General features: G+C 57.6%; 3 protein-coding genes across 3 annotated transcripts; all 3 read right to left on the bottom strand.

The window, feature by feature from the left end:
- Positions 1–729: 729 nt before the first annotated feature.
- ABB37_04794 (putative N-acetylglucosaminyl transferase component) lies at positions 730–3,596 on the bottom strand (the record flags this gene model as incomplete). The annotated part of the gene is made up of 1 exon (XM_015802592.1): positions 730–3,596. Exon 1 carries the CDS (start codon positions 3,415–3,417, stop codon positions 730–732), a length of 2,688 nt encoding a protein of 895 aa, XP_015659036.1. The 5' UTR covers positions 3,418–3,596.
- Positions 3,597–3,988: 392 nt separating this feature from the next.
- ABB37_04795 (hypothetical protein) lies at positions 3,989–7,789 on the bottom strand (the record flags this gene model as incomplete). The annotated part of the gene is made up of 1 exon (XM_015802593.1): positions 3,989–7,789. The coding sequence occupies exon 1, from the start codon at positions 7,592–7,594 to the stop codon at positions 3,989–3,991; it is 3,606 nt and encodes a 1,201-aa protein (XP_015659037.1). The 5' UTR covers positions 7,595–7,789.
- Positions 7,790–9,600: 1,811 nt separating this feature from the next.
- Positions 9,601–12,015, bottom strand: ABB37_04796 (hypothetical protein; the record flags this gene model as incomplete). The annotated part of the gene is made up of 1 exon (XM_015802594.1): positions 9,601–12,015. The coding sequence occupies one exon, from the start codon at positions 12,013–12,015 to the stop codon at positions 9,601–9,603; it is 2,415 nt and encodes an 804-aa protein (XP_015659038.1).
- Positions 12,016–14,052: the final 2,037 nt, after the last annotated feature.

Raw genomic sequence — 14,052 nt, forward strand, 5'->3', positions numbered from 1 at the left:
GGGGTGAGGCATGATACTGATGCAGAACACACACACACACAAAGCCATGCGGCCCGGTGAAGCACCGCTGCAAAATGCTGAAGGGCAGCGAAGCCTTCACTTCTACGCATTTCGCCTTCCTTCTTCCTTTACTTTTTGGGCCAGTAAGCCCGACACGCCAAGGAAAAAACCAATGTGGACGTTGCATCACAACGCACCGTTGCTGGCAGCGGGAGGGGGGGGGGAACGCTGTAAACACCAAGTCGTTGCCTGCGATGAACCAAGCAAACTGCGTGGTTGCACCCCTTACTGCTGTGTCGAACATTGAGTTGGAAACAGGGCTGATACCCCACGCATCAATGGAAAAAAAAAACCGAAGAAGAGAACGCAAAGTCGCAACAAGCGTGCACGCACTCATTATGTGCCGCCGCACCGAAACAGTTTATAGGATAAAAAACGAAAAGAAAAAAGGGAGACCACACCGCGAAGGTGCGCATCACGCAATCATCACAGCCTACAAGAACAACATCAAGAAAAAAAAAATGCATAACGACATCCAAAGTAGCAGCGAAACAGCCGCTGCACCGTTTCGTCCAGTCGCCTAACTCATCATCCTCGTGAGAAGTAGAGGGACATGCGAAGAGCAACTTTGTATAATACGTGTCCGGCAAAACGAAAAAAAAGGACGCTGTTGAAGTCAGCCAGTTCAGCCGCACCGGCTTTATTGGGAGGGGAGCGAGTCCGTCTGTCTTACTTCTTCTTCGCGCCGGGGCTGACGGTTGGGGCAGCACAGAGCGTGCACCGCGGGGCGACACAGTCGGTGAGCAAGTGCGGCCCGATCACGTCCGCCATCTTCGGTGTCTCCTCCATTCGTCCGCGCACCACGAGCGATACCACCTTCTCCGGACGTAGCCGCATCAACATGATGTCCAGCACCACGTAGAAGTCCGTCAGCATCGTGGAGAGCGGGAGTGGCATCGACTCCACGGTGACCTCCACGGTGTGTGATGCGAGTTCCTCCTCCTCCCGGTCCGGCCGGCCGCCGCGGCCGGGGAAGCGGCGCACGCTCGTAATGACTGGGTGGGATAGTGCCACCCCGCCACTCAGCTTGTGTCGCGCGTACAGCCAGTATAAAATGGGGTGCACCGGCACATGCAGAGACAAGTAGGCGATGGACTCCAAGCACGTCTCCATGGCCCAGATGGTGGTGAGCACGAAGGAGAAGTACAGGTAGTAAACCGCTAACGTGGGAAAGAGAAACATGATGATGACGAACAAGAAGGTGGCCGCCAGCATCTGGTCCGTCTCGAAGTGGTAGGCGTCGTATCGCTTGCGGAGGGGGTTATACTTGACACCGTGGAACTGGCGAAACAAGTTCCGGAGCAGCACCCGCGTAAAGCGGTAGGGAAAGGCCACAGCGTGGTAGAGAAAGCGCAGGTGCAAGGAGACGAGTCCGGTGAGGTCCGACACGAAGGCAGCGGCAGTGCTGCAGCCCAAAAGGCAGAAGATGCGCAGATGGAACGCCGTCCCGACCCAGTCGTAGATCACCTTTAGCTGGTCCTCCGACTCCGGGTACGCCCAGGAGGTGGGCGGCAAGGAGGAGATGGTGCTGTTAAACTGGGCCGCAGCAACACCCGACGTCGACTGGAACGAGACGAGGCTGGGCAGCGTGGCGGGCGACCAGCTCAACAGCGCATCCCACCAATCTAGCACACACTTGGCAAAGAAGCACAGCGCCATGTTCAGGTCCTCGTTCACTTTCAGACCAGCCGGGTAGCCGTCGAACCAGTCCATGTAGGACGCGTGCACCTCGTACAGCCAGTACCGGGTGAGGTACTGCGAGGCGACGTACAGGGACGGGCCCCAGGCAGACACGCACAGGTACACGACAACGCCCAGAAGCAGGTCGACCGCGCAGCGTGAGATGTAATCGAAGATGCACACGTAGCGGTGCTCCGGCGAGGTGGAGAGTTGGTGCGGCAGCACGGGATGCAGCCCGCACGCGTGGCTCGCGAAGCTCACGACGCACAGAAAGTGTGCAAACTCCGACACGCGGTAGAGCAGCACCTCTGCGGTCTTGCTAAAGCGCAGATACCGCAGTGCCCCGGCGACGTAGATGAACAGAAAATTCACCACCAGCCTCAACACCCCCGTCAGCGGCTCCACCACGTCTCCTCTTACGTAGAGATGCGGCCGCTCCTTCTGAATCATGCGGCGGACGTTGCGGCCGGCACGCATCGTGGCTAAGAAAACGCTCATCTCTGCTCTGTCCGCCGTAGAGGGGAAGTCGAGGCGGGGCGGCACACCAGCGGGCGGCGGCGGCGGTGGCGGTGGCGGTGGTGGCTGCTGCGTGCGGGTGGCGGACACCGGCAGCGACTTGTCCTCCTGCGAATGCGTGCTGTGCTCGCCGCGGCGGCTGCCATTGGCGCCGTAGTGCTCGCCCTCCGAGTCGCTGTTCACCCCTACGCGGCCGCGCACAGCACCACTACCACCACCACTATTACTCGTGTTGCCGCCCGCGACGGAGAGCTCCGCGTCGGACTGCACGGCGCTGCCGTCGAGCGCGGTGGTCACGCTCTCGCGCCGGTTGTGGCTACGATCGAGCTCGGCGGAAAACGATGTCTCCTTCGCCAAGGACTCCGCGAAGGTCTGCTCAGAGTGCAGGCTGGCGTTGGGGTTGTACGAGATGCTGCTGTTGCGCAGTCGCTCCGCCGCCGCCTTGTCGCGGTCTGCGAGGAGGAAGCTGTCCTCCGCCGCCAGCACGATGGAGTCGTTTAAGTTGCTGGAGTTGGGTCGTCGCGGTTGAGTTCGTTGCAGCACGCGCGGCTCCGCCTCTTTACACATGACCGGTGGGAGCAAGACGCCTTCTAAGTTGGAGGCGGCGCCGGGAGCGCAGATCGGCGCGATGCCGCGCTGCAATTGCCGCACACCCGACACACCGTAGAGGGCAGTGGCGGAGAAGAGCGACGGGCGAGTCGAGAGCACCTTCGCGGGGTCGCAGCGGACGACGTGGAGTTGGCAGGGCTGCACGCGAGCGCCGCAGCACCACAGCTCCCCCAGCACCGGGCCCTCCAACAACTCCAACCACAAGTAGCTCTCCTTGCGCGCGCGACGGATGTCCTCCTCATCGGCGAGCGCGTTGGCGTTGAAGCTGGAGAGGGTACTATTGGGACGCACGCAGCCCAAAATGTTCAAATTGCGGTACGGCATCTCCGCGAGGTGGCCGTGAAAGTTTTGCAGCCCGCTGCGAATTTTCTGCAGCTCCACGGTAGCCCGCTGCAGCGTGCAGTTGCGCAGGAACCAGGCGACGATGATGTAGAGGCTGCGGTCGTTCCACCCAATCACCCACGCGATGGACTCACTCGGGTCGAGGACCGGTTCGCTCGGCAGCGCCGGCCACACCAGCATGCAGATCTCCGTCGTCGAGGAGAGCGGCATTATCACTATTATTATTAATTTTTTTTTTGGCTGTTGTGGGTGTGGAGTTGGTGCTGTGCCTAAAACGAAGTAGCGGTGCGCAGAGTGCACACAGCAGCAGCGAAAAACAAGCAGACACTTTCCCCCACTTGCTCAGGCAATGATGTTCGATGTACAAAGCTGGGAAGACACGCGCACACTGGAAACAAAATTGAATGTGTGAAGGGTGCGGGAGAGAAGAGGAATGCAGCAGAACGCGAAATTAAAAGGAGCCCAAATCCATCAGAAAAAACTAAAAAGTTCTACCAGCGCATTGCATTATCTGTCGAGCAACATCGAATGACATCGATGTTCAAAATCGCCATGGAATAGCGCGTTGCGGCTTTTGAGACGGCCCACGCTAAGCTGCCGTACTCGACGTTGCTTTGGTGTGATCCACGTATCGTTGATTTCCCTGAGCGTGGTTTAGGTTGCCAGGCAGAAGGGAGCAAAACACTCTTTTAAAAACTCAAGGGAGAAGTGGAAAGCTGAATTAATTGACCCTGCGAAGCGTCCTACTGAAGAAGACGCAGTCGCGAACGATGGCGCACGTCTACGACTCGCCAAAGCCGAAGCCGGAGTAGAAGGGATTATCCTCCAGCACTGCGTTTGTCGACGTCGTGGGTGGAGTGGGGAGGACCGGGGGAGCACCAGCGGCATGCGGCTGCACACCTCTCACGTTGGGGTTTCCACCCAAGATGGGTGGAAGTTCCGCAACTCCGACGCCGAGGACGCCAGAAGGGTCGCCGAGGACGCTGAGGTGTCTCTCCTCTTGAGGCGGGAGCAGCACCGGCTCCTCGTCTGCAGCAGCCTCCGCGGCAACCGCAGCGGCCGCATCCGCACGGCTGACCTCTTCGTCTGCCGCCACGTCTTCGCCTGGAGTATCGCCTTCGACAAGTGGAGAGGTGCTGCTGGCGGAACCTGATGCGGTGCCTGCGTCTTCCGTTCGCGTGGTGGTGGCCTCCTCGTTGGGTGACGCCTCCTCTGCCTGTCGGGCATCATCGTCATCGTCGCGGGTCGCCTCCTCCGCCTCCGACTCTTCTCGCACCTGGCCCTCTTCGTCACCGTCGCCTTCCGGCGCGTCGTGCAGCTCAGCGGACGTGGGATTGCGATACTCCTCGTCTTCCTCTTCTCCTCCGCCGGTTTCCCCCGTGCCGGAGTTCGCTTCATCTGCGTCTTCTGCTGCCGCTGCCGCCTCCTTGTACTTGTCCTCTTCATACGGAATTGCCTCTGCATGTTCATCACCGCCTCTCCCTTCCTCTTTCATTCCAGTGTACGCTGCAGCTGTTCGTACCCCTCCGTCATCTTCATCTTCTTCGTGCTTTACAATGACAGACTCCAGCGTCATCAACAAGAGTTTTCGCGTCTCTTCCACGAGTGCTGCCCACTTCGCATCTTCCGCCGCCAGCGTTGTTCTGCGCCCGCTGCTCTCCGCCTCGAACACCGACCTCCTCGCACGCAAAAACACCAGCTCCGCCTCTAGCGACTGCACCTCTCTGTGTGCCCCCTGCACCGCCGTCTCGAGCGCACGTCTCTCGCTGCCCGTTCGCCGCTCGAGCAGTTGCCGCTGCTCCCCTATTTGCGAGACGAGAGTGGCGGCACGGCCGGACTGCGCGGCGTGCTCGACCAGCTGCCCCTTCAACGTTTTTACATCCGCCCGTGCCTTGTCCAGTAACGCGGGGACATCCGCCATGGAGTACTGCGCGTACTGCTCCATGCTCGCCTGCTTCGCCGCCACACTGGATCGCAGCGTCTCCGTGTCCGCGCGCAGCGCCTGCTGCCACTCGGCCGACACCGCGCCCATCGCTGCTTGTAGAGCATCGGCGTGCTGCGGAGCTTGCGGGAGGCGGATGCGTGAAAGAGTCACATCATCCATGCGAAGAAGCGCATCGAAGGGGTCCGCCGTCTCCTGTTGCTGCAACGCAGCGGGACGAGCGGCATCCGCGCTGTCACGACCGCTGCAAAGAAAATGCACGGCGCTCTCCAACGCGGGGGTGGTGCGGGTCCCATTCGTGCTGCTCGCGTACGCCTCGTCAGCCAACTGCAGCAGCCGCACGAGGAGGGCGACTTCACGCTTCACCTGCAGCAAAGGCGCAGTGCACTGCGTACGCATCTGCGTGAGCGCCGCATTCACTTCGGCGAGAATGCGGCTCTCTGCGGTGCTCAGCACGTCGAGGATGTGCTGTTCCATTTCTAGAAGAGAGGAGCGTTCTTTGACACCGCCGAGACTCTCGGCATCGCGGTTACCGCCTGCGTTCGTGCAGCACCGACGCAGCAGGAGCTCGGCGGTGCGTGGCCACGCCTCGTCTCGTGCACTGCTGCCCCACGTCGTCTCCACCACCGCGTCCGTCACCCGCTGCCAGTGCTTGGCGTTTTCCATCAGCAGGGAGGTGATGGAGTTGACACGGGTCTGCACGCTCTCCAGCAACGCCAGCGCATGCACGCGAGGGGTGTACGACGCGGTCGGGGAGCCGAGCGACGGCGGTGTGGGGGAGGAGGGGGGTGGGGGCGCTTCGACGAGCGAAAACTCTGTGTGCTCTGCATCTCCTCTTCCATCATTCTCGTGTTCGACGTTTAACGCCGCACCACCTTCGACGGTCTCGGCAGTTCCCACTGGAGGCAGCGCCGCCAAGCGCACCACACGCGCCAAGCCATCGTACGTGCTCGCGCGCAGGTTGTCCTGCAGCGTCTCGACAAGTCGTCGCACATCAGCACCGTCACCGTCATCGTCGCCGTCAGCGGCTATCGTGCGCACCGCCAGCGCCTCCAGTTGCGCCATCCATTCCACACCAAACTCGCGCCGAGCATTCTTTTTCAGAAACAACAGCTCGCGCCAGAGGCGGTCCCGCAGGACTTCCCGCCGCGCACAGTCGTCGGCGGCGGCCTTCATCTTCTCGACGGTGACTTCGGCCGGGGGAGAGGAAAAGGAGACGGCAGGTGCACCGTCAACGGAGGTGACATCCACAGCGTGCTCCGCCTCCCGCAGGAGGGCAACGGTCAAGGCGTTCTGCAGCTCCTGACGGCGACGCAGCAGCAGCTTGCGCAGCGCCATCACACGCATCTCTGCCACGGTCACCGGGGAGTAGATGTCACGCATATCGCGTGCCTGCTGTGCGTGCGCCGCGTAGAGACCCCACTCGACGGTTTTGGCGCGGCTGCGCTGCAACGCCGCTTCGAGCTTCGCCTCGCTTTGCGTGAGGCACTGCAGTTCGCGCAGAAGCTGCTGCGATTGCCGGCCGAGTTGGGTCAGGTGCGCCGCTACAACTGCCATGTTTGTGCGACAGACAGGGTCTTGAAAAAGCGTGTGTACCTTGGCTAGTGTGCCGCCCAGGGTTGTCAGGTTGGAGCTGTGCTTTTGCCAGCTGACAATGGATGGGGACAGCGGAAGAGACGACAGATCATCATCCGCCGCCGCAGCAGTAGCACCTTCTTCACCTTCCGTAGTCGTCAAGCCCACAGAGGTGAAAACAACACCGGCGTCCTCGCACAGCTGCGCGGCAATTCCTTCCGCCTTTTCATGCATCGCTGCGCTGTATTCTACGTCCTGCTGTACGGCGTGCGCGTGGTTCTTCAGCTGCGCTGTGGCGTCGGCGAGTTGCCGCTGCCGCTGCTGTGCACGCTCCGCGCGATACGCAAAACACGAGATGCGCGCGTCCCTCTCCACAATGTGCTTCACGGCATCGGAGGAAGTCAACGGTTCCGGTGCGGCGTCGCCCACCTGCTCCTTGTCCCTCATATCGCTATGATTAATAGCAGACGTTTGCGGACGTAAACGTGCCGCGAGAAACACTTGTTGTTGCTGCACAACACGCGCCAGCAGCTGTGCTTCCCGCCGCGCCATCCGTAGCGCAAAGTCTTGCTGACGACCTCGCTGGTCTTCTTGCGTCTCCATGTCTGCCACACGGAAGAGAAGGCTGCGATACTCCGCGGCGTAGCCCTCATCTTCGTCCCCGTCCCCATCTCCTTCTTCCTCCTCCTCCGTTGCTCCCTCCTGATCCTCTGCTGGTGCTCGTTGCACATGGACTTCGGCGAGGACGGCGTGGGGCGCCTCTGTGTCTGCCACAGCGCTATCTAGCGAGGCCTCGGTCGCCTCACTCCGCGCCGGCGCGGGCTCGGGATTGATCAACGCCTCGTCACCGGCGCGAGGGTTGGGATCCATCGTAACGTTCTCTGGCCTCGAAGAAAAATGATTCTGGCGAACGGTGCGGTTCTATTTTTGCTGTTTCCAACTGCTGTGTGTGTGTGAGCGGGTATGCCAGACTGACCTAGTTGGTAAACAATCGCCGCCACGCAAACCTCGACGCTTGACAGCGTAGCACCTCACGTGTGTACGCGAGGAAATACCAGCGGATCCTTTGAAAGGGAAGGAGAAAGAAGGGGAGAAAGTGCAGAAGAAAAAGCGACGACGAACGTTGAGCTTCCTTGGCGCCGGCGATGAGGATGCGTAGAGCAATACGGCGCAAAAGAGATGCCGGAACACATGAGACGTTACACTCCCTATGTAGGAAGTTGCTTCTGTCGGTGCGGACCCGACCGCACGAGAGCACGCGCGCGCATCAGCAATGGGGGTTCGCCACGGCCTTTTTTTTCTTTGATAGTATTCCTTTTGTAAAGCATTTACTCTGGACCACAGCGACATCACAGTCGAAAGATGGGTTACGCTCCTCTCCTCGTGGGGAGAGAAGTCAAATGACAGCAAAGGAGTTCAAAAAATAAAAATAGAAAGCCAAGAGAACGAGCGAGCGTTGTACGAGAAAGACTTTCAAAAAACAACGGCGAGCCACACCCACACGCAGTTCGGCTCCCCTTTTTGAAGTATAAGAGAACAACGAAGAAAAGAGAGCGTAATCGGTGACGCGTGAAACCGCAAACGCTACGTACGGCGCGTGTTCACCGACACGCACACACGACGACAACGGAAAAAAGAAAGGCTGAGCAGAGATACAAAAGAAGATGAGCAAATAAATCAGCAAAAAGAGGAAAAACATCTTCTGATGTCTTCGCAACGGACTCAGCAATGAAGAAAGAAAAAGAGACCAGATGTGCACTGCATGAAAAGAATGGCGCGCTGAAGAAAAAGCGAAGGAAGGGGGAGGGGGGAGGGGAAGAGAGAGAGAAAGAAAGGTTTCATCCAGGCCACAAAGTTGACCGGTGCGTACGCACGGAAGCATCACCGCCTTCAGAAAAAAGAAGAAATGAACAACACGAAAATGGTGACACTCGTCCACGCATGCGCCACTCAGCCACCACCGAAGCTCGATGGAAAGAATTACACATAAAAGTATTTAAATAGAAAGTGCGTAAATCGGCACACTTGTTTTTTGGGGTTTCCCGACGCGCCAGGGGAGAAGAATAATAATAAAACTGAAGAAAGAAGAAAAAAGTTGTGTTCACATTCGAATCGTGATGAACGTTAGTGTGGAAGGGAAGCTTCCGCATGCGTGCTAAATGCGCACGCGGCGTACCTGTCCAGACCCTGAATAATCGACGAGATATAAAAGTTCGGTGTCCGTTGTGAAGCTGACAAGGAGGGGGGAAAGGAAAAATTAAAAAAAAGAAAAAAAGGACTTGACCGACGCTCTCCGCCCTCCGCACGAGAGCAAGATGGCGTTGAGGACGTTCGTCTCATTGCAGGCTACGTTGTTGCGTACACACAAGTGGTGGCGCTTTCCTGTTAATGCTCGCCTACTAAAAATTTGACAGGCGAGAAGGTCTACAAGAAAAGAAAGGACGTTGAGGAAGAGAAACGAAAAAAACAACACTCCCAGGCGTATCAGAGAAAGATAAGAGAGTGAACAGCAACAGCAAGGAAAAGAGAGAGAGAACGGTTTCAATGATAAAGGCAGGACCCAAAACAATAATGAAGATAGAGCAAACGAACAAGCCACAACACGAAAGAAAAATGCCGAACAGAGTCGACCAAAAAACAACGCAGACTCGCAGTACAAATTCTGTTTTGTCATCTCTGGAAAAGCAGAAGGCAAAGAAACAGGAGAGAAGGAAAATAAAGTGATGCAGCCCCATCACGGTCTTTCGGTGATGGGCGAACAGCACAAGCGGCTCACGCAGTTGGTGGCCCGCAGCCCTCCACTATCGTTTCTTTGTGTTCTTCATCCTCCCGTTTTTTGTATATCCATCAGGAGGGCGTGGTCAAAACTCGCCGCGTCACTCCTGCGCTGCGTCGTCCGCCACCTCCATGCCGGGGACTTTCGGTGTTTGCTGCCGCAGAATCGATTGAAAGAAGAGGTCATTATCCTCCAATGCCTTCTTGGCCAGTTGCTGGCGGTGCGGTACCCCGACGTCGATGATCGCACGCTTCGTCCCGCGGCATGTACAGCAGCTCGCCCCGGCCTCGCCGACTCGTGTAGCGGTACTGTTGTTGTGACTCGAGCTGCTTCTGCTGCCGCCAGTGCTGTTTGCACGCGCCTCCTTCCAGCGAGCCTCGACACGCTTCCCGGGTTGGGTGGGCGGTAGCGGTGCCGAGGGCGGGCGGGGGGTGCTGGCGGCGCTGGCAGGCACCTCGACTTGCCCCGACACGAGATGCTGCCGCCGCGCCGGTGACCGCAGCGCGACGCTGCCGTGGCTCGTCTCCCAGTTGTGCGAGACGTAAATGCTCGGTGGGTGGAAGGCGACGTGCGCCGGGCAGTAGAAGACGCTGTCAGCGGAGGTGGACAAGGTCAGGGCAGTGGTGGTGCTCGAGGTGAGGTGCGGCCCACTGGCGCTGGCGCTGGTCGGCGACAGCCGGTCCTCGTCGCTGGCCGAGTGCTTGTCGGTTGCCGCGGTGGGAAGCACCGTCGGCAGCGGCGTCTCCGAATCAGCAAAGGCCGCAGTGTTGGTGGACTCCGTTGGTGGCAAGAGGGGCGGCGTCGGCGCGTCATCGACGTCATCGGGGCTACCACCCTGCGCGTGGAACACGGGAAATCCGCATCCGCACGCACCCGCCGTGGCATTCAGCGGCGCCATCGACGCGCACTCGTGTGTTTCGTAAGGCATCCAGTGCACCAGCGTCAGCAACCGATCGCGATGACGCAGCGACGCCCGCCGCACTGCCTCACTGTCCCCTCCGCCTCTGTTCGCCGCATCGGTGTGTGCGTCCAACGCGGGCGTCGGCGTGCTGTCGCTGTCGCAAGTCGGCGCGTTGTCCTCACCGTCACACATCGTCATCGCCAACTCCCCCGCTGCTTCGTCGTTCGAGGTGCTCGAGGTGCTGCCGTCGCCGCGGCTGCTGGTGCGGACGTGGCTGGCGGCGGCGGCGGCAGCAGAAGCTGCTTCTGAAGTCCCAGGACGGAACCACGTGTAACTCGTCCGGTCCGCACCGCGGGCCCGCTGCAGCTGCTGAATGGCGTGCACGAACTTCACCGTTTCCGTGAACATCGGCGTTGGGGTGTCGCTCTCGCCGTGCGCCTGCTCCGATGCTGCTCCCCTAAAAGCGGACGGCGCCGACACTGCGGAGGGGTCGAGTGGCGGAATCGGACGCCTCTCCAGCACCGGCGCCGTCTGTGAGAGGGCAGCCTCGGATGTCGACGGCGCGCTGAGCCCGCTCGCACCGCTCTGCGAGGAACCTCGTTGATACTTCTGGAGACGGGTGCCGATGCGCTGGATCTCCGCGGAGGTCGCCGCGGCGTTGGCGGTGAGGGCGCGGGAGTCAAAGCTCATGTCAAGTAAACGAGTCGAGTAAGACTGCGCAGCATTCGACGTCGCCGACGCCGAGACGGTGGGAGTGGTGGTGGTCCGGAGACAGCGTGGCAAGGCGGCCGAGGAGGGACGGGGCGATGGCAGCGGTGGTGATGGTGCCGTCTGCGTAGGATGTGCGGCGTAAAGGAAAAGCATGAAGTGGGGGTACTGGACAGCCACAGGTGGGAGCGCTCCCCCACCGTGGCCAAAGCCGTTACTACCAGCCGCAACAGGAGAATCGATAGGGTGGAGACCCGTCCGCCCGGCAGCTTCCACCGCCGTCGCAAGCGGAGGATGGGCGGACACCTGCAGCGCGGTAGAATTCGCCAAGCCCTCTGAGGGCTGCAGCGGTGCGGGCAACGGCGGCAGTTCTCGCTGGCTACCCTCTGTCGAGTAAAGCGAGAAGGCGCTGCAGGAGCTGTTGAGCGAAGCTGGAGAGACGGCCACAGCCGCCGCCGCAGGAGCCGGCGAGCTCCTCGTCGGCGCATCGAGAAGCGCCTCGCTCAGCGAATATAAATGCGAGTTAGACGCATCCAACGATGAGGACGCAGCAGTGGGGGCGGTCGACGACTGCGAGTGGCAGCGGCGCACAAAGCGGCGTGGAGGGGGCAGCGGCTGCCCTGCTGGGACATCCCCGACAACGCGATTGAGCTCGTCGGGGCTGCGCGGCGCATCGAGACACCCTCGCCCTGTCGCAGAAGCCGCCGTGTTTGACGACGACGACGGACGACGTTGCTGATGATGCTGCGCATGATGATCGATTGTATTCATTTCATAGGAGACGAGTATCGCCGGAGAGTTAGCGAACGCAGGGACGACGACATGTTCACTGCACGGCGGTGGATTACTTGGTGGAGTGAGAGCGTTCCCATCCGCAGATTTTGACTTCAGCGCAGCGGCGCCCATCTGCGAAGAAGTAGAAAAGGAAGAGGGTAGGGTTAAGTAAAAAAAAAGAAAGGCAACAGGAACAAAAAAAGACAGTAACACAGACGAAGTAAAAAATAAAAAAAATCTGTATTACTTGGCTTAGCGGTAAACCGTCAGCCCCTAGAAAAGTCGTCACCACACAACCCGCAAACTCTGTTGTGTGGGTTTGCCAGCGTACCTGAAGAGGCAATGCAAACTTGTTGAAAGCTGAGAAAATAAACGTTGCCGCACAATTGTGGAGTGGACGAGAACGAAAAAAAGCACGAAGACACACACACAGAGAGAGAGAGAGAGGAAATGATGATGCTCGAATTGTTGGGGCTTTAAAACGAACGCGTAAAAGCGAATCGCGCCAAACGACGCAGGTAGCGCACCGATTCAAATATATAAGAACGAACGAGCCGATGAGCTCACACGCACACGTGTGCAAAACGGCAAAAAAAAAAAAAAAGGAGAGACACAACGGGGAACAGAAAAAGTTTGTGTATATCTGCCGAACGAATTTGGGAAAGGAAAAGGAAAAACAAAGAGCGCGCAATGGAAAGACAATATAAATAAAATGGGGAAAGCAAAATCCTTTTTTTGCTTTTAGAGATATATGGCTTCTTGTTTAGTTGGTGGAGATGCTGCAGAAAGCAAACGTCTCTGCGGTTTGTCCCGTTCCTCTTACCCTTTTGCTCTCAAACAACGATCGTGGATCAACCACACAAAGAAAGAGCTCAAAATCACAGAACACACACACACACACAGAGACACAAAAGGAAGGTGCACAGCTGCGAAGCACACGAGTGAGAGAAAAACAAACAAACAAAAAAAGAATTACTGTAGGTAGAAATAAAAAAAGTGCAAAGGAAAACTTGTTAATAGGGAAGACAAAAAAATGGAAAAGTCAAACTGGATGGTGTTCTCCATGTTCTAATCGAGAAAAGACTTAACGTGACAACAGAGCATCTCTAAGCGTGCGTTTCGTGGTCTTTGTTACTCGCGACCGATAAACACACACGCACGCACCCATGAAAAGTCTTTTCTCCTGCTATTATCCCTTTTTGCGCCTTGTATAATAATGTGTGAAGGGCGGAGAGAAGAATGAGCACCCCTGCAAATCAGACTTTAGAATATATAGTAATATATATTCAGTGGTGTTAGCAACTATCCCTGTCGGAAAAGATGCAAGGGCAACACGCAAACAGAAAAGCAAGCAACTAAAATCAGAAAAAAAAATTACGCCCGTCAAATTGACCTGTTTCGTATGTTTAATAGAAAGAAAAAGAAAGAGAGAGAAGAAAAAACACAAGGGCGCAACTAAGACATGAAAAACGGCCACGTGTGCACCGAGACAGGACGGGAAAGCCCTTGCCAACGGCTGCGGGTGGTGAACGGAGAGCAGCGCCACAATCACACACGACACACAAAACAAACGGAGCAAAAAGGACACACGCACGCAACAAACTTTTTTTATGAGTTATTTTTAAAGGTCAGCAGATTCGAGATGACCACAACCACACAAAGAAAGAGAAGAGTCTAACAGATATAAACAAAAAGGGCGGAGGGGAGTAATTCGCGCAGTCTAGTTCAGTGAGCACACCCGCGCAACGTACCGAGAGCCAACCGGGGCGGCGCACATATCCACGTTGATGAGTGGAAATGGAACCTTGCTTACGTGATGAGTATCGTCCTTCCTCTTTTTTTTTTCTGAGGCCGAATGTCGGTGGGAAACGGAAGTGAGATACGGAAGAGAAGAAGGGAGGGGTGGGAGAGTAAAGCAGGCCGCTCGTGCACAAGTGGTGTTTTGAGAACGGTGTGTGCACAAACGCCAATAGGGGGAAAAGGAAGAGGAAAAACCCTGTAATGAGATGGGAATGCAAACTGCCTTCTCGTTTTTACCTTGCCCCCTCAACTCAACTATTAATTTTTTTTAAGAATATCTTTCCTGTAATATAGCTCCCCACTAGGGATTAGTGCGCTGCTGAGTGAACCCTCAAGGTGCGTGAACCCGATCCACAAGTTGTGAAGGGA

This window comes from Leptomonas pyrrhocoris (genome assembly GCF_001293395.1).
Source record: "Leptomonas pyrrhocoris isolate H10 chromosome Unknown, whole genome shotgun sequence".
NCBI classification, from domain to species: Eukaryota; Euglenozoa; class Kinetoplastea; order Trypanosomatida; family Trypanosomatidae; genus Leptomonas; species Leptomonas pyrrhocoris.